General features: G+C 56.5%; 1 protein-coding gene across 1 annotated transcript; it reads left to right on the top strand.

The window, feature by feature from the left end:
* The first annotated feature begins 7,941 nt into the window (after nucleotides 1-7,941).
* XYLT2 (xylosyltransferase 2) lies at nucleotides 7,942-23,323 on the top strand. Its single transcript, XM_049635851.1, is given in 12 exon segments — nucleotides 7,942-8,147; nucleotides 14,155-14,647; nucleotides 14,882-15,057; nucleotides 15,365-15,567; nucleotides 15,996-16,076; nucleotides 16,230-16,446; nucleotides 16,547-16,723; nucleotides 16,962-17,057; nucleotides 17,059-17,225; nucleotides 17,488-17,683; nucleotides 18,331-18,664; nucleotides 20,190-23,323. Coding segments are annotated over 12 exon segments (2,598 nt in total). The 5' UTR covers nucleotides 7,942-8,012; the 3' UTR covers nucleotides 20,513-23,323.
* Nucleotides 23,324-26,457: the final 3,134 nt, after the last annotated feature.

Here is a 26,457-nt window from a genome sequence, read left to right as displayed (position 1 = left end):
GGGGCTTGAACTTACAACCCCAAGGTCAAGAGTCACGTAGTCTCCCGACTGAGCCAGCCAGGTGCCCCACTTATATTTCATTTCTGTATGTTCAGTTTATTTTCATCTGCATTGTTTCATAATTTCTTGTTTGTCAAATGATGTCCTCATTTATCTCTCTGAGCATCCTTATTTTCAAGTCTTTGCCAGATTAGTCCGAAAATGAATCTCATCTGTGAGTGCATATTTCAGTTGTTGAGTTGGCTGGTTTATTTAGCATTTGATTTCTTCATGTGCTTTGGAATTTTAGTTTATAGGCTCATTATGGCTGGGAGTTTTTGCTTTGACTTTATGCTATGTTTTTCTCTCTCTCTTCTTTCTTGTCTGGTGGTTTTAGTTTTGTGACTGCATCCACAAGATGATTCCAGAACTGGTCTTGTGACGGCAGCTGTGAACTTGTGCTTTTCACCGACTTGGGGGTCTTGCAAACTCAGTCATGGGCTTAGAGGAGGGCTTACCCAATTATTGGCCGTGAAGCTGTCTTTGCTATGCTGCTTCCTCAGGCCCGCAGTTTCGGCCAAAGCCCCTAAGAGCTGGTCAGTTGCCATCCTTTTTTTTTTTTTTTTTTTTTTTATGTGTTTATCTATTTTTGAGACAGAGAGAGACAGAGCGTGAGCAGGAAAGGGGCAGAGAGAGAGGGAGACACAGAATCAGAAGCAGGCTCCAGGCTCCGAACTGTCAGCACAGAGCCCGACGCGGGGCTCGAACCCACGGACTGCGAGATCGTGACCTGAGCCGAAGTCAGACGCTCCACGGACTGAGCCACCCAGGCGCCCCAGTTGCCATCCTTTTTTTTTTTTTTTTTTAAAGAGAGAGAGTGTGCACAAGCCGGGGAGAGGGGGCAGAGGGAGAGAGAGAGACAGACAGAGAGACTTAAATAGGCTCCACGCTCAGTGGGGAGCCTGACTCGGGGTTCTTTCCTATGACCCTAGGGTCATGATCTGAGCTGAAATCAAGATTCAGATGCTCAACCACCCAGGCGCCCCAGTTGCCATACTTTTCAGCTGCTTTTTCACAAATCAGGGGCCTTACTCCAGTCCCTGGCTTTAGCCAGAGAGTCTGGCTTTATCCTCTATTTCATGTGCAACATTTTAGCTTCCATTACTCCGTAGGCCCTTGACTTTGGCTCTACTTGCCATCTTGGTTTCCAGTGAGATGTTTATCCTGGTGTTTTGTTTTGTTTTTGTTGGTTTGTTTGTGTTAGTCTGTTTATCCTTTTTGTCTCTTGCATGCGTTTGGAACATAGAGAGTATGTCAAAGCCTGAACTCTCCAACGTTCCTCCCGTTAACATTTTTGTTTAAGTCACTTGGAGATGGAGTTTCTGCTTCTCACAGTGAAAACGTGCTGGCAGGTAGCGTTTGGGGATTAAAGAGATGGGTGTTGAAACCACAACCATGGAAGTACAAGTAATGGGCTTTCCTGTGGGTTTAGTGGGCTGGGCAGGGCTGTGGGTCAAACTAGGAAAAGCCCTTCTGGGCACCTTTTAATTACTGACCAGCTTCGTACAGCGCCTCCACGTGGCAGCAAAATGATTTGCAGGAGCAGAAGGTTCCAACCAAAGTGCTCTCCTGTTTGGGGGGGAAACCCAGCTGCCCACCCCCCCCCTCCTTTTGTGAACTGCCTGTGCCCAGCACGGGCTTTTTAGACAACTCAGAAGACCAAGAAAAAGCTAATCCTGCATATGGGCCCTCAACTGGTTAAACAGAAAGATAAGCGATCTGACCCTTTCATTTTTGGAACAATTCATACCGTTGACATACACTATAAACAAAATAACTGAGAACGAAAAACAAAAGAGACATAGTGGAGTGTTTAAATCCTTTTCCAGAAAAGAGATTCACGATTTTCAGGACCGGCCCAAAATTTCAGCACAAAATTCTGAACAGACCAATAACCAAGAGGTGGGAAATAAAGAAGTTATCAGAGAATTAGCTCCTTGAGGACTCTTGGTTTACATGGTTTTTTTGGGTGTTTTTTTTTTTTTTCTGACAAGGCTTTTCTAACATTTAAGGAACAGCAGTGTCTATTGTTGTATAAATTATTTCAAACACAGAATAAGGAAAGAATGTTCCTCGATTTGTGTTGTAAACTGATCTAACTCTCAGATTTACCAAAAAATAAAAAGAACAAAGAAAACCATCAACTAGGGTTTTCAAATACAAGTGTCTATAAGCCAGAAAGGAGTATAAATGGGTGAAGTTGCTTAGGTGTGAAATGACAGGGGAAAGTGGGGGGTGCTGGAACTAGAGAGAAATTCAAATCCAGACACCTCAGGGGCACCTGGCTGGCTCAGTCGGAAGAGCGTATGACCCTTCATCTCAGGGTCGTGAGTTCGAGCCCCGCGTTGGGTGTAGAAATGACTTAAATAAATAAACAAACTCAAAAAAGAAATTCAAAGCCCTGGGCTGCTGAAACAAACAAGTCCCATGAGTCACCAGTCTGCAGCCTCTGGTGTAGGTCGGGCTATGTTGTAACCACAGATGCCAAAATTCTAAAATCAAATACTAGCAAATCCAATTCAACCTATACTACAATTAAAAAAATAATCTGATAAGACCAAGTTACATTTACCCTAAGAGATGTAAAAAAATGTTTTAATATGTGGAAATTGTTTTTTGTTTTTTAAATAACCCATTATCTCAACAGGTCGCCTAAGAAAAACCCACAGGATCATTTCAATAGATGTTGGAACTTATTTCCTGACAAGCAGAAGCCCCGGGACCCAGAGCTGCATTGGCCGTGGGTTGGCAGAAGGTGTCCCAAAGGTAGCATCGCGGGATGAAGCCAGCACCGGGCCCAACAGACAGCCCAGTGAAGTGTCCATCCAAGAGAACCAGACGGAGAAGTGGAAACCAGAAGAAGGCCAGAAGACAGAGCTTGGGGAGATTCTGGGAGGCACAGCCTCCGGGCTTCACTGCAGGGCCCTGCACACCCTCTGGTCCTGAGCCAAGTTTGGACGCTAGCTGTTGAAAATACATTTAAAAACATTCAGCATCCAGGTCTTATAAATAGCTCCTAAAACCGAGACTAAGGAGAAAGCCTTCACACAAGAAAGACTATGTCATATAAGCAGTCCACTTAAAATGTAAAAAATGTTTTAAAAAAACAAACGTAAAAAATGTTTTCCTCGGGGCGCCTGGGTGGCTCAGTCGGTTGAGCGTCCGACTTCAGCTCAGGTCACGATCTCACGGTCCGTGAGTCCGTGAGTTCGAGCCCCGCGTCAGGCTCTGGGCTGATGGCTCAGAGCCTGGAGCCTGCTTCTGATTCTGTGTCTCCCTCTCTCTCTGCCCCTCCCCCATTCATGCTCTGTCTCTCTCTGTCTCAAAAAAAAAAAAAAAGTTAAAAAAAAATAAAAAAAATGTTTTCCTGTTCTGAGTTTTAAGGAGCCATTTTGTATTTTCAAGAATTCTCTACAATAAAAGGAAAAATAAAAGGATGGAAGTTATAGGGGAACCGGAAGAAACGAGGAGACCGTGGGGAACAACGAACCTCGCATTTTCTATGGTCAAATCTAAATCAATCTATGCATGTTATAGCTCAGTAGCAAGTGTCTTAGAAAAATTAGTAAAATCTAAACGGGTATTGAGAGAGTAACCGAAAAGAAAAGCTAAATAAAGACTTCTGCACCTCTGCCTCATACCATAACACAAAACAAATTCCAGGTGGGTTAGGACGTAAATGTAAAAATGTAAGATAAAAATCGGAGGAGAAAATGTATGACACCGAATTCCTCATGAAGGACAGGAGACATCTGCTACACCAGAACGGAAAACGAGAAGCCATAAAACAAGAGAAACATACTTGATCCTCCAAAAAGTTAAATATTTTTAGAAAGGTCTGAAGAAGTCCAAGTGCTGTGATAAATTGAGGGACACTTTCAATTTTTAAAATGATGAAAACCCCTTAAAATGGATAAGAAAAAGGTAAATAATGCAATTGCAATAAATAAACTCAGGAAGACGGTGAAGAGGCTGTTTTGGGAGGAGCAAACCCAAACAGTCAAGAAACCAATTAATACGCATCCCCGCAGCAGAGAACCGAAAATTAAAAAAACCAAGGAGGTCACTTCTCAGTTATCAGATTAGCAAAAATTAAAAACAGAGCTCCTGGGTGGCTCAGTCAGTTAAGTGTCTGACTCAGCTCAGGTCATGATCTCACGGTGCCATGAGTTTGAACCTTGCATGGGACTCCCTGCTGTCAGCATGGAGGCTGCTTCAGATCCTCTGTCTCCCTCTCTCTCTGCTCCTCCCCTCCCTCTCAAAAATAAAGAAACATTAAAAAAAAGATAAAAATCTGCCGCTGAAAGAAAATTAACACTCTTGGACAGTGCTGTTGGAAATGTGAATTGTCACAGCATTTGGGGAAAGCAAGTTGGCAATGCTATTAAGATTTTAAATTCTTGGGGTGCCTGGGTGGCTCAGTCGGTTAAGCGTCTGACTTCAGCTCAGGTCACGATCTCGTGGTTTGTGGGTTCGAGCCCCCCATCGGGCTCTGTGCTGAGAGCTTGGAGCCTGGAGCCTGCTTCAGATTCTCTCTCTCTCTCTGCCCCTCCCCTCCTCTCTCTCTCTCTCTTGAAAATGAATAAACATTAAAAAAAAAAAAAGATTTAAAATTCCTTCCCCCCTCCCCCCCCCAAGCCATTTCTGGGAAACTCTACCATAGAAATAAAAGTGTCAGTGCATAGGGATATGCATAGAACCAGGTTTACCAAAGCCTTGTTGGTAGTGGTAAAAGCTATAAACCAAGTGAATGCCCATTCAAGAAGCGATGGAGGTAAGATAAGGGCGCCTGGGTGGCTCAGTCGGTTAAGCATCCGACTTCGACTCAGATCTGATCTCACCATTCATGCGTTCAAGCCCCGCATGGGCTCTGTGCTGACAGCTCAGAGCCTGGAGCCTGCTTCAAATTCTGTGTCTCCCTCTCTCTACCCCTCCCCCATGTGCACTCTGTGTGTCTGTCTCTCTTAAAAATAAACGTTCAAAAATTTTAAAAAAGGGGGAGGGGCGGATGGAGGGGTGCCTTGGTGGCTCAGTTGGTTGAGTGTCTGCCTCTTGGTTTTGGTTCAGATCATGATCTTGCAGTCAGGGCATCGATCCCTGAGCTGGGCTCTGCACTGAACCTGAAGCCTGCTTGGGATTCTCTGTCTCTCTCTGCCCCTCCCTCGCTCACACTCTCTCCATCTCTCTCAAAAATAAATAAACTTAAAAAAAAAAAAAGATGGCCCTTAAAAAAAGAAAAAAAAAGAAGGGATGGGATATTATGTAGTCATTTAAAAAAATAATGGGTTAGGGGCACCTGAATGGCTCAGTCGTTTGAGTCTTGACTTCAGCTCAGGTCATGATCTCGCAATTCGTGAGTTTGAGCCCCACATCGGACTCGCTGCTGTCAGCACAGACCCTGCTTCAGATCCTCTGTCCCCCTCTCCCTGCCCCTCCCCCGCTAGCTCTCTCTCACAAACAAATAAAACGTTTAAAAATAAAAATTAAATAAATAAAAAAAGAATGGTTTACACCTGTCTCATCCGACTTGGGGGACTTTCTACTACTATGTATTTATGGTTAAGGGAAAGAAGCAAAATACAGAGAAGTGAGTGTAATATGATTGAATTTTTTAAATATAATGACACTCCTCCCTCCCCCACCAAAAAAGTCTGTGTGTGTGTGTGTGTGTGTGTGTGTGTGTGTGTGTGTGTTATTAGGAGAAAGATGAAAGGAAGGAAATTAGGAAAGAAAGAAAGAAGCAAGGAAGTAAACCAAGCTGTTAACATGGTGGGAAAGTGAGAAAAACCCTTGAAAATATTTGAAAACCATGTAATATGACCCCATCTGTGCAAAGTTATGTACGCATAAAGAGATGGCAGAAAAGAGGGTCACCAAAATATTAATGATGATTATCTTGAGGGATGGGATTGCAGGTGACTTTTACTTTATTCCTTATATTTTTTCTGTGTTTTAAATGTTATACGATGAGTATATATTATTTAAATAAGCAGTGGAAAATAAAGCTATTTTCACAGTGTGTGTGGGGGGGGGGCAGTATTGGCAGGTAGAAGTCCCTAGGGGACCTGATTTAATGAGCACACAAGATCAATATTTAATTAACATATCAATTGCTGGCGTGTCAACTGATGTTTTCCAAAATCCTTGAGGTATAGGTTCTCTTAAGTAGTCAAACTGTCATCTGAAACATTGTTTACAATTCTCCCACTTAACTAACGCCGAAGAATGGAATGATTACAAATACCAAAGGGGCAGGAGATGATTAAAGTAGGTCTTAAATTTAAGTGCCATCAAATACTGGATCTCCTGTACTCAACACAGCTTAGAATTCCCTCATCAGGTTTATCTCCCGGCCACTTGCAACATTTACATTGCTTTAAAAAATATATATAGGGGCACCTGGGTGGCTCAGTGGGTTGAGCATCGGACTTCGGCTCAGGTCATAATCTCAGGGCTGGTGAGTTCCAGCCCCGCATTGGGCTCTGTGCTGACAGCTCGGAGCCTGGAGCCTGCCTTGGATTCTGTGTCTCCTTCTCTCTGCTTCTTCCCCTCTTGCACTCTGTCTCTGTCTCTCTCTCAAAAATAAATAAACATTCAAATATATATATATATCTATATATATAGATATATAGATATATAGATATATAGATATATATATGAATATATTAACCATTTCTTTTTCCAGACCACTCTGTAGTGGATCTTAAAGTCTTTATTTTCAATCCTCCAATTTGGTTTTGCTCTTTTTATTGCTTCGTCCCCACGGTGTTTGGCATTGGCTGGGCATGCACTTTTCGGTGGGCACCGCTTTCCCTCCTCTTGGCCCTCTCTCTGTGGACATGCCAGGTTCAGGGGAGGGCTGTGGGTGTTTAGACCTTGTCTACACTGTGCTTGAACATGCCAGACTCTCAAAAACTGTTAGGGTCAGCTGGTTAAACAGCAAGTTGGGCTTCGCCTCCTCTTTCTTTTGAAACATTTCTTGAGCACTGCTAGGTGTCCAATGTCAAGCCAAGAATTCAAAGGTGAATGAGGCAGGATCCCAGAGAAATCACGACCCGCTATGTAGTTAGTGCTCAACTGCACAGTGTTGGGGAAGCACTTGGTGGGAGGGATGTCACTGATGGGGAGGCGGAAGGAGGCAGGCAACATCTGCTAGCACTTGGCAAAGAGATCAGATATGCAAAGGTCTAATGGTTCTCCAGGTGTAACCCCAGACTAGCAGCATCGGCATCACCCGGGAACTTGTTGAAAATTCTAAATCTCGGGGCCCCACTCCCGACCTACCAAAGCAGAAATTTTGGGGTGGGAACCTATCATGGTCCTCCAGGAGCATCCGATGAACCCTAGAATTTGAGAACCCCCGACTCCAGTAGAGGCCTTAAGATCCTTAGGATGAAAAGAAGAGGCAAGAGGAAACGAGGCTCTGTGCAAAGCCTCGGGTGCCAGTCAAGGGGGTTAGACTTTGCCCCGTGGGCGCGGCCCTCCAGGGTTTCTAAGCAGGGGCCTGTGGCGTTTATACACTCTCTCAACTCGGCATTTCTGGGAGCTTTAGCATTCTCTGCGCGCCCAGGGCGGAGAGCTGATCAGCAGGGGGCTGAGTTGCCCCACCTCCCGCGACACCAGGCGGCGAGCAAGACAGAGGTCGGGCCGCAGACCTCTCCGCAAGCCGGCTTGCCATCCTGGAGCAGGTGTGCGCCCACGGGGACCGGGCCACGGACGAAGACCGGGGAGGCACCACCAGGGAGGCTGACCCCGCACGGGCCGGGCCCGCGGCTCTGCGACCCCAGGCTCCGCCCCTGGCCTGCGGGGCGCGGCATTTCTGGCCCGTGGACCCCGCCCCCTGCCCCGCCCCGCCCCGGCGCGCGCCAGGCCCGCCTCCTATGGGGGGGGCCCACCGGCTCCGTCCGCGCCCAGGCGCGCGCCCGCGGCCGGGTTGCAGGGCTGGGCGCGCGCCCCGCGTCCCGGGCAGGAAGATGGTGGCGAGCGCGCGGGTGCAGAAGCTGGTGCGGCGCTACAAGCTGGCGATCGCCACGGCGCTGGCCATCCTGCTGCTGCAGGGCCTGGTGGTGTGGAGCTTCAGCGGCCTGGAGGAAGACGAGCCGGGCGAGGTGCTCCGACGGCCGGGCGGGCAGGCGGGCAGGCCGGGCGCGGGGGCGCGCGGGGTCCTGGCGGGGCTGCGGGCGGCCCGGGCCAGGGAAGTGGGGCACCGGCCGCGTGCGTGCTGGCGCGGGCGGCCGCGGGGAGCAGGACATCAGACCCCTGGTGCCCCTTTCCCAGGAGGGCCCCAGGGACTGCGCGCGGAGGCGGTGCGTGACCCGGAGGCCCGGGCCTCGGGCGGGCAGGGGGCCGGGGCGGGAGGAGCGGGTATCGGTGGGGTGGTCTCCGTCCCGGGGAGCTATGAAGGTCAGGCGCGGGGAGCAGGACCGGGAGGCGGGGCCGGGCCCGAGCCTGCTCGGAGGTGGGGAGCCCCAGGCCAAACTTTCTGAAGTTGGGAGGGGGCGGGGGTGTGCGTGTCGTAGGCGGAGGAGCGGGGCCGAGGGACCCCGGGCATCGGCGCCCAGCTGCGCCTGACGGGCTGCCGCCAATGGGGAGGTTGAGCCCTGGGCTGGAACTCAGTACAGCAACTGAGGGAACAGGGAGTGACCCCGAGGAAGAGAACTGGGAGTGTGTCCCCCAGGTGTGGTTTTCTTAGCCTGGGGTCTGAAGAAAAGTCGTGGGTCTTCAGGAGGAGATGGTCGGGAGAAGTGAGCCGGTGAGTGGCCTCAGGACATTAGGGAATGGGGGTGGGGGGAGTCAGGGGGGCCTCTAGCCCTTAGGGAATGGGGACGGCATCAGCTGGTTCAGCAGAGACTCAGGCCCGGGAGCAGGGACAAACCTGTCCAGCTCAGTACCCAGGTCCCTGCCTTGAGGGTGTCACTCACTCGTGGCTGGGTTCAGCTGGAGGCCCATACACATCCCCTCCCAGGGTGTTCAGGAAGGGTCCAGTGGGGTCTGAGGCCATTCTAGAGGGTCCAAACCCTGGTCCTAAGCTGTGGACCAGAGGACAAGGCTTCCCTGCCCCTACCCCCACCCCGTCGGTTCTGGTGCCTCTAGGGCTCTGAGTCAGACACTCTGCTTGGCATCTCCTCTTGGGCCTCTCCACCTGGCAGTCAGAAGGCCAAGAGAGGCTCCATGTTCACTTCCCCTTACGGCATCTCAGTGGTCAGGAAGGCCTGGTATGGAGACTGGGAGAAGGGCTGCCCTTGCCTTTCTGGGGAGAACCAAGAGGCTGGGAGGGTGAAGGAGCTGGAACAGAGTCAGGTGAGACCACAACTCCAAGAGGAGCAGAGGGGGGGGGGTGGGGTGGAGGGGGGGAGGCTGGCTCTGTGACACCCAAAGGGAGTGAGCTTGTTCTGTGTGGACCCATAAGTAGGAGGAAGACGAAGAGTGTTTGGGGGTCAGTGTGAGGAGACTGGGCAGATGAGATGTTCCCAGGCGCCCTAGGCTGCTGAGGCAGTTAGGGAACCCTCTGATCCTGGAGTCTGTGAGTAGACGCCAGTGACCACTGTGGGGAGGGCTGTGGCACAGCATCGGAAGCTTCTCAGAAACAAATGGCCCTGAGCTGCGTGGCTCCGTGAGTCTCCCAATGGGCTAAGAGATTGTCCAGGCCTCAAATCCCGGCTGCCCTGCCCATAGCCTGGGGCGGAGAACTGGGGAGTAGAGCAGTTGGGGTCCCACCACCCCACCTCCTTCTCCCAGGTTCCTGGTAGAAGCTGACAGGGCTGGACTGGACTGGAACAGAAACGATGCCCGATGACCTAAACGTTGGGCGGTCCAGGCAGCCATTGGTGCTTGGACCCCTTCAGCGGCCACCTCGCTAGAGCTCAAGGCTTTCCAGGCAGCCTAGCATAGAGCTTAGGAAGGTGGGTGCTGAAGTTGTACCGCCCCAGCTCCTCCACGTCCTGTGTGTGTTTCCAGCCTTGCTGCTAAGTGGCAGGGAGACCCCGGGCCAATCACCTAACCTCTTTCCGTGTCCTCATCAGTGCTCCCTCTCGGGAGGGGGTAATAATAGCCCCTCTCTCATTGGGTGATTATGAAGACTAAAAATGAAAATGAAAATGATACCTGGGAAGAACTTGCAGGAGTTCCTGGCACAAGCTAAGCCGTCAGGAAGTAACTCTTGCTATTATCTCAGTGCTACACACTGGGAATAGGGATTCATTAGCCAGCCAGCCATTCAGTCAGTCAGTCAACAAACACTTGTTCACTCCTCCTTAGTAGCAGCAGGTGCTGTGCTAATACTGGGGCTACAAAAATAAACAAAGCAGGGGCGCCTGGGTGGCTCAGTCGCTTAAGCATCCGACTTCAGCTCAAGTCATGATCTCACAGTTCGTGAGTTCGAGCCCTGCGTCAGGCTCTGTGCTGACAGCTCAGAGCCTAGAGCCTGCTTCAGATTCTGTTTCTCCCTTTCCCTCTGCCCTTCCCTCTCTCTCTCTCTCTCTCTCTCTCTCTCTCAAAAATAAATAAAACATTAAAAAAATTAAAAAAAAGAAAGAAAGAAAGGAGACAAGGCCTGGGCCCTGAAGGGCAGACAGAGTGCAGGGAGAGACTGACAGCAGAAAGGCAACTCAGTGTCAAAGGGGTTGGTGGAGCTTGGTGAGGGAAGGCTTTGGCAGGAAGTGGTATGTGAGCTCAAGAAGCCAGTCATCCGAGTTTGGGCAGAGGCCCTGAGGAGAATGGGCTTAGCTGGGTGCCTTCGAGGAATGGGAAGAAGGGTGTGGCCTGCTCCCTGGAGGAAGGTTCAAGAGTTAGTCTGGGGCACATCCTAGAGACCCTTAGGGAGGGCTCGGGGTTTTGCTGTAAGTGAAGTGGGAAGGTATCGGAGGGGTTTCAGCGGCGTTGGGGTCAGATGGTGCCTTTCAGACGCACACTCTGTCCATCTGTGGAGGGGCTAGAAGGCAGACCAAGGCTGACCATTACCATCCAAAGAGCCACTTTACGGCTTTAAAGGCTTTCACAAACATGGTCTCACCACTTAACTTTAAACACCGTCTGAGAAGTCTGAAGGTGGTAGGATGTGGGGTAAGCCATTCTGCGTTGTCTGCCTCCCAGGCTCAGAGAAGGATGCCAAGCAGGACTGCAGGGCCAGGAAATGGCAGAGGACTTTGAATGCCTCCTCAGTGGGGAGGAGGCACCTTGGAGGCCAGAATGCATCCAGGTCAGAGGGTGAGTCCCTCCCCCTCAGTAATCAGAGGGGACCCTGACCTCCGGGCTACTGAGGATCGTCCCTTTGGGGGCACAAGTAGGGGCCCCGCTGATGCCCCCATGAACGCTGGTGGGAGGGAGCAGAGGTGGGGGCTGGCTGCCCAGCAGGGGCCCCCTCCCGGTCCTCACTGCTGCCTCTAGGGCCCCCAGCTTCCTCTGGGATTGACCTTCTCAGGGTCAGCCAGCTCCCTGCTGCAGTGCAGGGCACCAGCCCGCCCATCTCCTCCCACATCCCGTCCCCCACCGCAGCCAGCCTGGCCGTGTGCCCCGTGCCCTGCCCTCTTGACCAACTTCCTGCCTCGCTGGTGCTGGCTTCCACCCCGAGAGCCCACAGCTGCTCTGCCGTCTCTGTCCACCTGACTTCTGCCCACCGTGCCGCCAGGCCACCCATCACCGGGTCGACATACACTCAGCGCCACGGAGCTGCTTTCTCCTTTCCTGGGGGCTGCCCAGGCCAGGGCGCCCTCCCCACCCTACCCGTCGCTCTTGTAGCGTCTCCTCAGACGGGGACAGACGCCCGGAGCTCTCATGGGGCACCTCTCAAGAGATCAGAGGGCCGGCTGGGTGGAGGAGTGGGGCGCGGACCCTGCCATGCGAGGTGCCTGCCGTGTTTTGACAGGGGAGGGGAGAAAGGGCCTAGGGAGTGGAGGGGCAGGGAACATTCACTCAACCCAGCGTCCAAAATGTCTGAGCGCCTTTGCGCCTCTCCTGACTTCCTCCAGTGATAGTAACAGCGGTAATAATAAGGATGTCAGGAGCTACTGAATGCTGAGCCTGTCTCAAGAACTTTATATTCATTCATTCCTCCATTCGACAAATATTTTGGGAGTGTCTGCCTTTGCCAGACATGCTTCTGGGCGCTGGAAGGCACTGGTTGAGGAAACAGTGAAAGCCCTGTCCTCGTGGAGGTTGCGTTCCTATGAGCGGAGAGACACGGGAAAACACAATATGGATACATTATAGGATAAGAGGAGGAAGTAAGTGCTGTGGGGAAGGTAAAGTGGAGGCTGAGGGAGAGCTGGAGTTGAAATGCAGCGGTCAGGATGGGCCTTGCTGAGAAGATGCCATCTGAGCAAAGAATTGAAGGGGGCAAGGCATGAGCTATGGAGACATCTGTGGGGGGGGGAGGCATTCCAGGCACAGGGGACAGTGTGTGGCCAGTGGCGTGGAGGGACAGCGGGAAGGCCACTGTGGTTGGAGGAGAGTGGGCGTGAAGAGAGGTTAGTAGGAGATGAGGTCAGAGGGGGAGGGTGGTGGGAGGGACAGCCAGACCGCAGCTCTTGTGGCCTCTGTGGGCTCCTGGAGGGGCTTTGGGGTTTCACGCTTGGTGGGGAGGCCAGGGGTGGTTTGGAGCAGGGGGTTGGCGAGACGGGGCTTGTTTTAACAGGAACACTGGCTACTACTGCGATGGGAACAGACCATCGGGAAACCAGAGTAGGAGCAGGGGGACCAGGGACACTGGCCAGGGAGGCCGTGGAAACCCCGGGAGGGCACCCGGCGGCTGAGTAGGGAGGGTGCTGTGGACCAGCAGGTGATGCTGCTGAAAGGCCAGGCCAGAAAAGGCCTGTGGCCTGTGCGGTACTGCTGGGGGCTGGGGGGACCCACAGAGGGGTCACAAGGGAGCAGCGGAGGGCCGGTGGAGACGGCTCCTTCCAGCACACTCTCTTGTGCTCTATCTCACTTACGCTCACACCTCCCTCCCCCCTTTAGAGCTGAGGGACCTGCTCAGAGGAGGTAGGTGGCCAGGGGGACAGTCACACAGTGCCTCCTGCTCTTCCCACGTCTCAGCCGCCAGACAGCAGCCAGGTGTCCTACTCCACCAGACGCTGGGAGGTGGGGCTGGTGTGACAGTCTCTCACCTGGGAGCTCTGCCTGCGCCCTCGGGGGCAAATGGGGTGTTTGCACGAGGGGGCTTGGAGCTGGATCACGAAGGATGGGTGGGATGGGGTGCAGGGATGGGGGGGTGGAGGAGGGGACAGAGGGAGCTGGGAAGAGAGTGCCCGTCTGAGAAGAGGCAGGGGAGCCAGGAAGCAGGGTGAGGTGGCCGGGACAGATTTCCCTCCGGGAGAGAACCCACCGAGAGGAGCGGTGAGGGGCCGGCCTCCAGCTGCGGGCGCCTTGAGGCTCGGCCTCAGCCCTCCGGCCAGTGACGGCATGGGGCAGTGGTCCACGCCATTCGCATTAGCTGGCCACGGCTCCCTCCGAGCTGCGCCGTTGCCTGAAGCCCTTCCTTCTGCCCCCCTCCTAACACCGGAGTCAGGCCTGCTCGGTGGTCTGACGGCTTTGCCGGCCCAGCTCCGGCTCCCGCCCCCGCATCACCCACGGGTCTTACCCCCCAGGGAAAGTCACACACTCTGACTCCCTCTTGGTCTCTGCCTCCCAGAGAGCCCAACGAATACGGTGTCTCCCCCCCCGCCCCCCACCAGGCACGGTCCATTCACTCGCACGGCCTCCACACTCCCACGTGGAAACGCTGTAGTTGACGGGATGCTTTCTTCCTGTCTCTTCCGAGCCAGGCCTGGGTGCGACCCTGGCGTCCTCGGCCGGGCCCGCCCACCCTTCTTTTGTGACATACGCGGACATCGTATTTGCTGGGAAAGAGGGTGGTATTTGATGCCCAAGCACAGGGGGGACGCACAGGTGCCCTGTGGTCTGGGCATGTGGGGACAGGGGTGCAGTGGTGCCGTGGAGGTAGGATGGCACTTCTTCGGCCAGCTGGTTGGAGAAGCCCCTCGGCGGACATTGTTGCTCGTGCAGAGTCCTCCCGTGAGGAGCACTCACTGGGTGCAGGGTGGCAGGGGCCAGCAGGGAGCTAAGGGAGCAGGAGGAGGGTGACCGTCCCTGTGACCTGTGTTTGCCTGTCTCTTACAGAAAGGAAGGCAGAGAAAGCCGCGGCCGCTGGACCCCAGCGAGGGCTCCAAGGACACAGACAGTTCAGCTGGGCGGCGGGGCAGCGCGGGCAGAAGACATGGGCGCTGGCGGGGTCGCGCTGAGAGCCCCGGCATGCCCGTGGCCAAGGTGGTACGGGCCGTGACCAGCCGGCACAGAGCCAACCGCCGGGTCCCGCCAGCCCCACCCCCGGAGGCCCCAGGCCGCCAGAACCTCAGTGGGGCAGCAGCCGGGGAGGCGCTGGTCGGGGCAGCTGGCTTCCCGCCACACGGAGACACGGGGAGCGTGGAGGGCGCCTCCCAGCCCACGGACAACGGCTTCACCCCCAAGTGTGAGATTGTGGGCAAGGACGCGCTGTCTGCCCTGGCCCGGGCCAGCTCCAAGCAGTGCCAGCAGGAGATCGCCAACGTGGTGTGCCTGCACCAGGCTGGGAGCCTCATGCCCAAGGCTGTGCCCCGGCACTGCCAGCTGGCTGGTAAGAGTACGAGACAGGCACGGGCGCAGGGGTGGCAGGGTCTTCACCTCATTTCTCAGAGGAAGAAGGCTCAGAGGGGCTCACCTCCCTGGCTAAGCCGGTGACAACCTGTGCTGAGTGGCAGAGGCAGCGCTGGGACCAGGGAGCGTCGGGCGGGCGGTCCCTCTTCCCATCTCGCCCCCGCCCCGTGGCCTGGGGAGGGGCCTCACTGATGCCCCTGGTCTCTCCTCTCAGGGAAGATGAGCCCCGGGATCCAGTGGGACGAAGTCCGGGCCCAGCAGCCCGTGGACGGCCCCCCGGTCCGAATCGCCTACATGCTGGTGGTTCACGGCCGTGCCATCCGCCAGCTAAAGCGTCTCCTCAAGGCTGTCTACCATGAGCAGCATTTCTTTTACATCCACGTAGACAAGGTACTGTTGGGGGGGCGGGGGGGGCGGGGGGTAACCACACAGGCATCTGAGCGAGCGGCACCAAGACCCAGAAGGTCACAGATGGACAGGGTCTCTGATCTGCTCAGGTGGCCCGGAGAGAGGCGAGCAGGCCTAGAACATGGGGAATGGCCAGCACAAGGCGACATAGCCAGTTAGGAGCTGAGTCCTGCCCGGTGCTCTCTCCATTCCACGTCACTTGTCCCCAGGGGTGGGGTGGGATGGAGTGGGGGAGGCTGTGATACTGGGGGTCCCCTATGGCTACTGAGTCTCGCCCACCTGCCCCCAGCGTTCCAACTACCTGCACCGCGAGGTGGTAGAGCTGGCCCGGCGGTACGATAATGTGCGGGTGACGCCCTGGCGCATGGTCACCATTTGGGGCGGGGCCAGCCTGCTGAGGATGTATCTGCGCAGCATGCGGGACCTGCTGGAGGTGCCCGGCTGGGCCTGGGACTTCTTCATCAACCTCAGTGCCACCGACTACCCGACCAGGTGCGGGGCAGTGCTCTGAATCCCGCAGAGCAGAGGGCGGCCCTTGGGGGTGCTTGGGGTGGGAGGGGCCTGATAGACTCCTTCCCTTCCCCCCACCCCCCCCACACCCAGCCTCATTCCGGTCCCTGGACCACAGCCATGTGTTCGGAGAGGGGCTGGTGAAAGGTGATGTCAGGACTGAGAGTGACAAGGGACCAGGGAGCAGGCAGAGGCCCGGACCTGGGCGCTAGCTGAGAGGGCAAGGGGCGGAGGGAGGCTGTGGGTGCCCCCACCCCGGAGCATCATCCGGGGGCAGGGCCAGTGGCTAGGATAGCTCTCCATGAGGCAGGCAGGGGTGGGGAGGGAAGGCAGAGGGTGCTGAGGGGGCTGTGCCCCGGGCCTGAGCCAGGCCCCCTACCCACACCACCCACACCCCTTCCCTTCTCTAGGACAAACGAGGAGCTGGTGGCTTTCCTGTCTAAGAACCGGGACAAGAACTTCCTCAAGTCACATGGCCGGGACAACTCCAGGTGAGGGGGCGGGGCGGCAGGGGGGGGGTGCCCGGCCAGGGGGCTCGTCAGAGCCCCTCCCACACACGGCCGGTTTGCAAAGCCTACAAACCAACCACAGACTGAGGCCCACTGGTCCCAAGGTGCCCGAGCGAGCTCGTCTGCCACCCGCAGGTTCATCAAGAAACAGGGCCTAGACCGGCTCTTCCATGAATGTGACTCGCACATGTGGCGCCTGGGCGAGCGGCAGATCCCGGCGGGCATCGTGGTGGATGGCGGCTCTGACTGGTTCGTGCTGACGCGCGGCTTTGTGGAGTACGTGGTGTACACGGACGACCCGCTGGTGGCCCAGTTGCGCCAGTTCTACACCTACACGCTGCTCCCTGCGGAGGTGGGTGGCCCAGGTCCCCGGCGAGGCCAGGGAGGCTGCGTGACGGGGTGCCCGAGGCTCACCCTCCCCCCTGCCCCGCCCCCCCCCCCCCCCCCCACAGTCCTTCTTCCACACGGTGCTGGAGAACAGCCCAGCCTGCGAGAGCCTCGTGGACAACAACCTGCGGGTCACCAACTGGAACCGCAGGCTGGGCTGCAAGTGCCAGTACAAGCACATCGTGGACTGGTGCGGCTGCTCCCCCAACGACTTCAAGCCACAGGACTTCCTCCGGCTGCAGGTGCTTCCCCGTGGCCCCTGCCCCAGCCTCTCTGCGTGCTTCCCAGGGTCGGAAGGGATTCAGGGTGAGCCCACCCGAGCATCTGGGGGGGGCCTCCCCTGGAGCAGCGCCTGGGGCTCCAGGGGGCTTCCCGCGGCAGCAGGAAGGGCCCCAAGAGGCCGGGGAGGGCCCCCACTCCAGCCACGCCATCTGAAGGGGCCTCCGGACCCCTTCACCCTCCTTACCTCTCCCGCTGCAGCAAGTCTCCAGACCCACCTTCTTCGCCCGGAAGTTTGAGTCGACTGTGAACCAGGAGGTACTGGAAATCCTGGACTTCCACCTGTATGGCAGCTACCCCCCCGGGCACGCCGGCCCTCAAGGCCTACTGGGAGAACACGTACGACGCGGCCGACGGCCCCAGTGGGCTCAGCGATGTGATGCTCACCGCTTACAACGCCTTTGTCCGCCTCAGCCTGCGCCATGCTGCCGCCGCTGCACCCCCGCTGGCCACCCCCCTCTGCAGGTGAGGCCTCCTTTTGACATAGCTCAGGTCCTCAGGGTGCCCCGTGGGGAGGTCAGTCAGAAAGCGACAGCCCCTGCCCCAGGGAGCCCCCAGTCTGAGGCAGGGAGAAAGGCAAGAGCCAGGCGTGCAGGTGCTGGGGGCGTGAGATTTGGGGCGAAGGAAGCGCCTGGGGACGGGACTCCTCAGAGCCCCCTCCCTGGGACTCCAGGCCAGTCGGGTGTGCTGATGGCATCTCCCTTTCTCCCTGCTGGAACCTTCTTAGGTTTGAGCCCAGGGGCTTGCCGTCCAGCGTGCACCTGTATTTCTATGACGACCATTTCCAGGGCTACCTGGTGACACAGCCGGTGCAACCCTCAGCCCAGGGGCCGGCAGAGACGCTTGAGATGTGGCTGATGCCCCAGGGGTCGCTGAAGCTGTTGGGGCGCAGTGACCAGGCCAGCCGGCTCCAGAGTTTGGAGGTGGGACAGGTCCTCCCCCTTGCTTTCTCCCGACCCCCAGCAAGACTCAGGGTAGTGGGAAGAGAGGGACAGACCTCAAGGGAGGGAGAAGGACTGGGCTGGGCCTCTCAGGACTGAGTCCATGGGCTCTTTCCCCGTGATGGAACCCTGGTGATGCCCTGCGCTCATGCCTGTGTCTCCCCCGCATGCGCACACTGAGAAGCACCTCCCCACTTGGGGTGCGCCGAGGACGTGCAGTGAGCAGGGAGGGGACCGTAGCTGCTCTACGACACGAGCCCAGGCTTCAGAAACTACAGTGATTTTCTTCTGGAGGGACTTTGATATTCCGTTAGACGTTTGAGTGTCCTCTTGCTCTTAGAGGCCTTGGCTTTGTGTGGAGATGGTCTCTGGGCAGGACCTCAAACTTCATCTCTGCCTTACCGCCCCCACCACTGCAGAGCAAGCCAGTACAGGAGTGTAGAACAAATCCGAGAGCTGAGAAAGATACTGAGGAAATCCTAGTCCAAGCCCTTCGTTTTGCAAATGGGGAAACTGAGGCCCAGAAAGATACAGTGCCTGGCCTGAGGTCACACAGAGAGTTAGAGGCAGCATCAGAGTAGAGAGGACTTTCTCCCCAGGCTCCTGCCCAGCTGCCTCCCTCCCTACAGGTCGGCACCGAGTGGGACCCCAAGGAGCGTCTTTTCCGGAACTTTGGGGGGTTGCTGGGGCCGCTGGACGAGCCTGTGGCCATGCAGCGCTGGGCCCGGGGCCCCAACCTCACGGCCACCGTGGTGTGGATTGACCCCACCTACGTGGTGGCCACATCTTACGACATCGCGGTAGACGCGGACACCGAGGTCACGCAGTACAAGCCCCCACTGAGCCGGCCCCTGCGGCCAGGGGCCTGGACTGTTCGACTGCTTCAATTCTGGGAACCCCTGGGCGAGACCCGCTTCCTCGTGCTGCCCTTGACCTTCAACCGCAAACTACCTCTCAGGAAAGGTAAGGATCTAGGCCCAGAAGCCGGATAGAATAGGATTTGCCTGGCAGGTGACCCCGAAAAGCTGACCATCAGAGCTGACCCTCGAGTAGGGAAAGAGGCAGGGTTGGGGCCCTGATGGTCTGGCCCTCAGTGTCCCCGCACTGAGGTAGGGTAGAGAGGCAAGCTTTGGAGTCAGGCAGACTTGGCTGTGAGGTGTAGCTGACACTTTACTTGGTCCTTTATCCTTGGCGAATTATTTGGCCTCCTGAGCCCCAGTCTTACTACGTGTAAGGTAGGAGTGGTACAACTATTGGAGACCTCCTGGGTGTGTGCAACACAAGTCCCCTCAAACTAGCTCAAGTACAAAGGGAAAATTGTTGGAAGAATGCAGGGTGGTCCCCCAGAACCCAGGAAACGTCTCGGGTTTCACCGGGAACCGGAGGTGCTTTGTCTGTCTCTGTGGGGCCATCTTGTCCCTCATCCTGTCCCGTCTGTGTGGCAGCCTCAGGCTCTGGCTTCTCAGTACATGATACGTGGCCTCTCAGCGCAGCAGAAACTAACCAGGGCCTCTTGGGGCCCCCGCTCCTCATTCTTGGGACGGCAGATCCGATTGGCCCTCAGTCCGTTGTGTGGCTGGGTGGGCAGGGTCACGTGGCCCACCCCCCACTTGGCTGAGGCTAAGCGAGCAGGCTCTGAACACAGGCAGAGACTGCAGGTTCCCTCGAGAGGGGCCTAGTACAGCCACCGCTCGGGAGATGTGAGGGACGAGTATGTGGGTGAAAATAGCCCGTATCCAGTAGGTGAGCAGGTGCTCAATGGGTAGGTAGAGGTTCCCTTCCTCCGGCTACATCTTATCACAGAGAAAGTGGGTCAGAGCAGGGGTAATCTAGAGAAGGAAGGGTGGGGGGCGCTGTGGCAGATCCAGAGCAGACAAGCCGCACCCCTGCTCTCCTGGGACTCCCAGCCTGATGCAGGAGATGGGGACAGATGGAGGCCGCTGTTGGAGCTGAGCCTTGATGGACTGGAATTTCATAGACAGAGAAGGGCTGTCCTAAGCTGAGGTGTCTGGTGCACAAGGGGAACAGAGAGTCGCAGGAGTAGGATGTAAGGAGCGGTGGGAAGGGAGGCTGGACAAGCGAGCTGGGCCCCAGAGCTGAGGGCCTGAGTGGGGGGCCGTTCATGGCTCTGGGAGCCACTGGAGGTGGTTGAGAAGGGGCACAGGGGACACAGACCAGACCACTACAGGAACGTCACCTTATCATCCGTCGTGCCTTGAACCCACCGTTCTACTTAATCCCCAAGTTGGGGATTCAGAGATGACCGCCGTGATTTTTTCAAACTAACAGTTTTACAGGCACAGAAGGTTCGGCAGATGAGCCCGAGGTCATAGGTCACTCAGCCGTACGTGACTCAGTGGTAGAGTTGGGACAGAAGTGGGGGTGCCCAGACCTGAATCTCAAGAGTCTGGCCTTCGTGGCCTCAGTTGGGGGGGGCATGCTTACCCCCTATTCTGTGGCCCCCCCCCCCCCCCCCCCCCGCCACCAGATGACGCCAGCTGGCTGCACGCCGGGCCACCTCACAACGAGTATATGGAGCAGAGTTTCCAGGGCCTCAGCGGCATCCTGAACCTGCCTCAGCCAGAGCCCGCGGAGGAGGCCGCCCGCCGGCACGCGGAGCTCACGGGCCCGGCACTTGAGGCCTGGACAGATGGGGAGCTGAGCGGCTTCTGGTCTGTGGCCGGACTGTGTGCCATGGGCCCCTCCACCTGCCCCTCCCTGGAGCTCTGCAGACTGACCAGCTGGAGTTCTGTTTTCCCCGACCCCAAATCAGAGCTGGGGCCCGTCAAAGCAGACGGGCGACTCAGGTAGCAGGGCCCCAGCCAGCACCTCCGGATGACCCCGGGGGAAATTGCACCTTACAGACAGCGGAGGGATGTCCCCTCCCTACAAGCAAGAACCAGAGGCCCAGGCAGCACACCCACGCCAGCCATCACGAACCCGCGCGGGCGGCAGCGAAGGTGGGCATCATACTTCCTGCTAATGGTTTTGCTGGGGACCAGAGGTTGGCAGGAGTGTGGGGAGAAGGGCTCCAGCTTCCACGCCCCACTCTTCCTCACTTTTCCTTCTAGGTTTCTTGGGTTTTTTTGTGTGTGTTTTTGTTTTTGTTTTTGTTTTTAACGGGTGGTAGGGGGAGGAACTGGAAACGAAATTGTGCAATAGGGCTCAGGGCAGCTCCAGGAAGTGGGCCATGGCTCTGGGGAGCAGGGGCCTGACGAGCCCATCTGTTGTTGTTCTGGAGGAGGCTGGGCCTGCCTCACTCTCCAGGGCGTCGTCTCCCAGCCGAGGCCTGTGGTGCTCGTGGCTGAGGCTCTACAGGGGTGCAAGTGCCATGCCAGGCTCTGAGGCCCGGAGAACAGGTGATTCGGGGGAGCGCTGCAGAGCTGGACTCTAGCGGACAGCCTCTCCTCTTGTAGCCAGGGGACCGTGGAAGAAGGGGTGGGGCTGGTTCCAGGGCTTTGCAGCATGTCCTGCCCCTTGATGGGCAACACAGGGCACCAGGGCCTGCTGAGACCAATGCAAAGTCTCCCAGGTACCCAGAACTGCAAGCAGGGCCTGGGCTCCCGCCCGGGAGGGCGAGCCCTCACAAGCAGTGTGGGAAGAAGGCTCTGTCAGGGCTCTCAGAAGAACCTAGAACAGCATTGTGCCTGACGCTCAGTGTGAAGTCTGAAATATGCAACAGAAGAAATATATCTCTATCTCTCTAAGTCGAGCCTCTGTGTTTTTCCTCCTGGGTGTCGGGAAGCCATCACTGTCGGGCCTTGGAAACGTCTTCGCTGGTATATCTTGGCAGCCGTGAGAAGGTGGAGGTCCCATTTGCCTAGAGTGGGAACGGTTTAAGAATCCAAGAGCCAGAAGGGATACAAGAACCCATCTGAAGCAGCTCCCTCTTTTTCTGGGGGCTAAGCAGGCCCAGAGAGGCTTGGGAGACTTGCACATTGCCACCCAGTAGGGCGGCACAAAAGCCAGTTCAGTTCTCATGGGTCCTGACCCAGCGCTTCCCTGCAGATGCTGGCTTCTTTGCCGTTGGCATAATGAGGGCCCATCCCACAAGCCCTCCTCACTCTCCTGCCCAGCTCTGAGTTATGGAGCATCCTTGAGAATGGAGGCAGCCCCAGCCACGCCTGATCGTTACTGTTGGAGCTTTAGGGGCAAGAGCCACGGCCCTAAGACCTGGGAGGGCCAGGCTGGAAAGGTCTGTCCAGCCTCCCTCCTCTGCCCAAGGCTTTTCTCCCTCCAACTCTCCCTCCGTTGTCAGCAAGGGCTCCGTATCAGCTCCTCACACCTTACTTAATGCAGGCGCGAGGGTTTCTCAGACCTTTAAAACCGTCCTAACATCACGCCTGGGGACAAAGGGCTCAGTTCCTGCCTAGGCGGCCTCACGCCCAGTTTTCCTAGTTGCCAGAAGAGGGCACCCCTGCCTGCCAGGAACAGCCCTGGGGTTGTGCTTGCAGTCCGCGTGCTGACCCTGCAGGTGGCGTCCTGTGGCATCCTCCCAACCTGTGAGGCAGGAACTTTTATTACCAGCATGTAGCATGTAGCACATTAGGAAACTGGAATGACGAGCCCACAGCTATCAGGTGGTGGCAGCAAGCCTCACAGACGCCTGCCTCCTGCCTCCGAACCACTCACTACACCCTGCTGCTGTCCTTAGGGCGGCGAACCAGGAAGGAGCCCATAGTAGGATCTCCCAGGAAATAGTGCTCGGGTTAGGGGCTAGGATGACTTTCTTTCCGGCTGCTTTTTTTGTGAACATCTGAAACTCCCCTCCGATTCTCTAGAATTTTTTTTTTTTTTCTTTTCACATCGACTCTCAGGTCGATAAAAAGAAAAATTGCTAACTGGGCCCAGCCTGTTACGCACAGGCAGTAAGGGTCAGAACATGAGACTCTGCTGGCTGAGGACTTGCCGTCCAGCGGGCAGGTTTCACCCGGGCTGTGCTGCTGTTAGGCTTAGTGCAACAGTTTCCAAAGTCTTGTCTCTTTAACTTGGGGGGGCGTGAGCGCCATCTTGGCCCCTGCCACACTCACCCCATCACACCAGGCCCTCTGTTACTTATTACTCTGGACTGTCCCCGGGTGTGGGCGTTCTGAGTTTGCACTTTTAGCCTAGTGGCCTGGCATCCTGACTGAGGGTTCAGAGTTCATTGGTGTGAGGAGGGAACCCAGGGAAAGTATGGGCTCAAAGCTCCCCCAGGAGATTGTTTATTTTGAGAGAGAGCGCGAGAGACTGTGCCTGTGTGCACAGGCGGGGGAAGGTCAGAGAGGAGGAGAGACAGAATCCCAAGCAGGCTCCACACCTTCAGAGCAGAGACCGATGCAGAGACCAATGCGGGGCTCAAACTCATGAACCCTAAGATCCCGACCTGAGCAGTCGCCCCTCCCCCCAGGAGACTCTAATGTGCAGGCCAGCTCCACCCGCACTGCTCTGGCGGGCCTGCTTTGGCCTCCTGAGCTGGAAGCATTGCAGGACCTGGGCTGGTTCAGAAGGCAGCTCTCCTCTCCTGTCCTCTCTGCTGTGCAAACCACTGAGGCAAGAGTGAGTGCAGCTTCTCCGCCGTGTTCCTCACCCCCATCTGTCTGTAGGGTGAGCTCAACCTGGAGGCTTGGGCTTTTTGAGGCTTCTTTGAAATTCTCTCCTGGTGGGGCCCCTGGGGTCAAGATCAGGATTCAGGGCAGGCAGGATGTGGACGGGGTGGGGGTGGGGGTCTTCTGGGGCAGGCTGGACCCCTAGGCTGCTGGGATAATTCCTTTGGAAGGAGGGGGGAGATCCCTCGCAGAGAGGCTTTTGTATTTTGTGGCCCATGCCCGGTTTCCAGAGCAACCATGGACGCCTCGGTTCCCTTAGAGGCAGGAGCAGAGACCAGAGGACAGCCAGTTGGCATCCGGAGCCCAGTTACCTGGGCCAATGGGAAGTGGCGGGCCAGAGTTCCTGCGAGGCGATCTGGAACGGAGGAGTACAGAGGTCTGGGCCAGTTGGAGCTCCCCTGGCTGGCCATGGGGTGTAGAAGAAGCTGAGCCCATTCCTGCCAAAACCCCTTCTGAAGGTTGTAGAGGGGACTTGGTGGCTGCCAGGTCCACAGAGGGGAGCGCCCTCTGTGGGACAGGAGGTCCTGGCACCGTACTGGCAGGACCGGCAGGGGCAGACCTGCTCACAGATACCCTGCCTCGAATGCAGTTGCTCCTCTGGGCCAGAGTTCCCGGGCTGGGGGTGGCCTGGTGACAGAGCAGTCCTGTGGCCCTGCCGACTGCCTTCAAGGTGGCTCAAGGCCGACGCCCTGTCTTGGCACCCCTCTGCCACTGCTGTTCTGCATGCAGAGACCACCATGGGCACTAGCCTCCTTCCTCGTCCTAGTTGTGGCCACTGGTGAGTACCTACTACTGTCCTGAGTCCCAGGGTTGGATCAGATGTACCCTTGACCCCTCACTGTAGGCCAGAAGCCCAGCCTCTTCATCTATAGGGTCACCTAGGGCAAGCCACTTGGGAAGAATGCTGCGTATGGCTAGTCCCTTCCCTGCCGAGTTCTGAGATGCCACAGTCTGCCATAGTGGAGAAGGGGCTGGGCACTGGGGTCAGAGTTCAGGCTCTGGAGTCCTCCCCTTTCCCTTCAGACTCACAGCTTCTAAGGGTGCCACAAGTTCCTTCTCCTCAAGTTTGTCCCTCTCTAAACTCCTTACACACATCACTTCCCCGAACTGAAGAAAGAGACAGGATAAAGCTACATCGCTCTCCTAAATAAATCTCTGCCCGCAGGGGGTTGATGCGGCAGCAAAAGGGGAGCTGCCCGCACCCCAGTCTCCCCTGCCTGTCAAGCTGATGTCAGACTGGCCAGCTCAACCCTACTAAACTTCTGGAGCGGGATTCCAATGTGAGGAGGTGAGGTGGGCCTGTGCGTGCCAGGTCCAGGCTGGACCCTTGACCTGTGCCCCTGGGGACGGGGGGAGAGGTAGCGTTATGGACTCTGCACTCCCAGCCTGGGTTCCCTTGGGGCCAGAGCATCAGCATGGAAAAGGTTAATAACGTTGTCAGCATCCTGCCTGGTTATTGTTAACTGGGACCCAGTGCTGGGAGCTGCTGGTGAGGACAATGGTCTCATCCCAGCTCTACAAGCAACTGGAGGCCCACCCTCTCCCTAGTTCCCAGGGGAAAGCCCAGAGCGCTGCCTTCACTGGAGAGAGGTGGTGACTACAGTCAGGCCGCTCCCCAGGGACAGGATACCGTATGGGAGCCTAGGTACAGAGAGCAAAAGGAATTGTCTGACCTGCAACCTCCCCAGGGCAGGAGGAGGAGGCTTTCTCTGACTCTCACAGGTCATCAGAGCTGGCTGCCAGACCATGTGAGAATGAGCTAGTGGTCAGAGAGGACTGGGATCTCTACACCGGGTGCATCTCCGAAATGCAGAGGATTGAGCTCTGTGCCTTGGCCTGGAGACAACTAGAGGGGAAAGAGCCATAGGGACAGAAGGGGTTGGGCTCTGCTCTCTTGCTTGCTGACCCCAAATCCTGAATTTACTCAGTCATCCTTCATGCTCCCCAGGACGGCCACCCTCCCTGCTTCCATACCACGGGACACCCTAGCGAAGTCCAGGCAGTGGGAAGCTGCTGAGATTCCCAGGGGACACACGTGAGGGAGGATCCTTGGGGCTGTCACCCGGGAGTCAGCAAGGAGATGTTGCGGGGGGTGGGGGGGGGGGGCAAGGGAGGGAAAGGGAAGGGAGGCTGAAGTCAGGCCAGGGGCTTAGGGTGGCTAGGGATGGGATGATGCCTAGAGACTTCTGGGAGCGTAGGCCGAGTGGTACCCCAATCTCAGACTCACCCTGGGGAAGAAGGTCTGGATGGAAGCTAAAGGGTCATGTGTGCCTGCCTGCCCCCCTTCAGCTTTTCTTGGTCACAGGGCTATTCTGTGCGTGGCTTCCCAGCAGCTACCAGCTGCCCCTGTGGCAGCTGGCTCGCCTGCCCAGCTATGAGAGTATTCGAGAGAAGACCCAGCAGCAGCAGGTTCACCAGCTGATTGCACGGCGCTTCGGGATCTGGGCCTGCAGAGAGGCGAATGTTCGGCATTCCTAACCTTGGGCACCTTGGACAACTGAGCTTTAGTTCATATTACTCTGATACATAGTGCCCAGTTAGAGCCCAGGATGAGGAAGGGGTCACTGGTGGAGAGCCCCAGGCTTTGAGAGGAAGCCCCACTTCACCTCTTCAGGTGGAGGGAAGGATGGCAGAACCCAGCCCAGGCGGGGGGGGGTCTGCCCTGGGATTCAGAACAGGCTCCTGCGGAAGGGATTCTGTGCAGCCAACAGCTCCACGACTCAGCTTGTCTCCAGGAAGGAACATTGCTAGGGGAGAGGAGACACAGAAAGCTGAAGCCAAAAGAAAGGACGTGTGTACAGGCGGGCGGAGAGGCCGGTGTGTCAGGGAATGGCTAAAGCCTTTACTCTCCTATCCCTCAGCTGTCACCAAGCTGAGGAGGCGAGGCTCTCAGGTCACTGCCCGCACCACGACCGAACTGCGGCTCTGCTCATCCACCCCATGAAGCGACACCTGCTCTGCTCAGGGAAACACCACTGTTTCCCTGTGTAGGAGGTGTAGGAGGAACACCCTCTTCCATCCTGCCCCTTTCTGCTTTTCCAGAGGACTGGCAGGGACGGTGCTGAGCCTACAGAGACACCTCCAGCCATCTCCCCCAGCTGGGCCTTGGTACGTGACCCCCACAAGAAGGAAGCCAAAGTGAACCTCAACAAACCCTAGGCCACCTCT

The sequence above is a fragment of the Panthera uncia genome, chromosome E1 (assembly GCF_023721935.1).
Source record: "Panthera uncia isolate 11264 chromosome E1, Puncia_PCG_1.0, whole genome shotgun sequence".
Taxonomy (NCBI): domain Eukaryota; kingdom Metazoa; phylum Chordata; class Mammalia; order Carnivora; family Felidae; genus Panthera; species Panthera uncia.
Note: the sequence above shows the minus strand (reverse complement) of the source record. Positions and strands in the feature narration are given on the sequence as shown.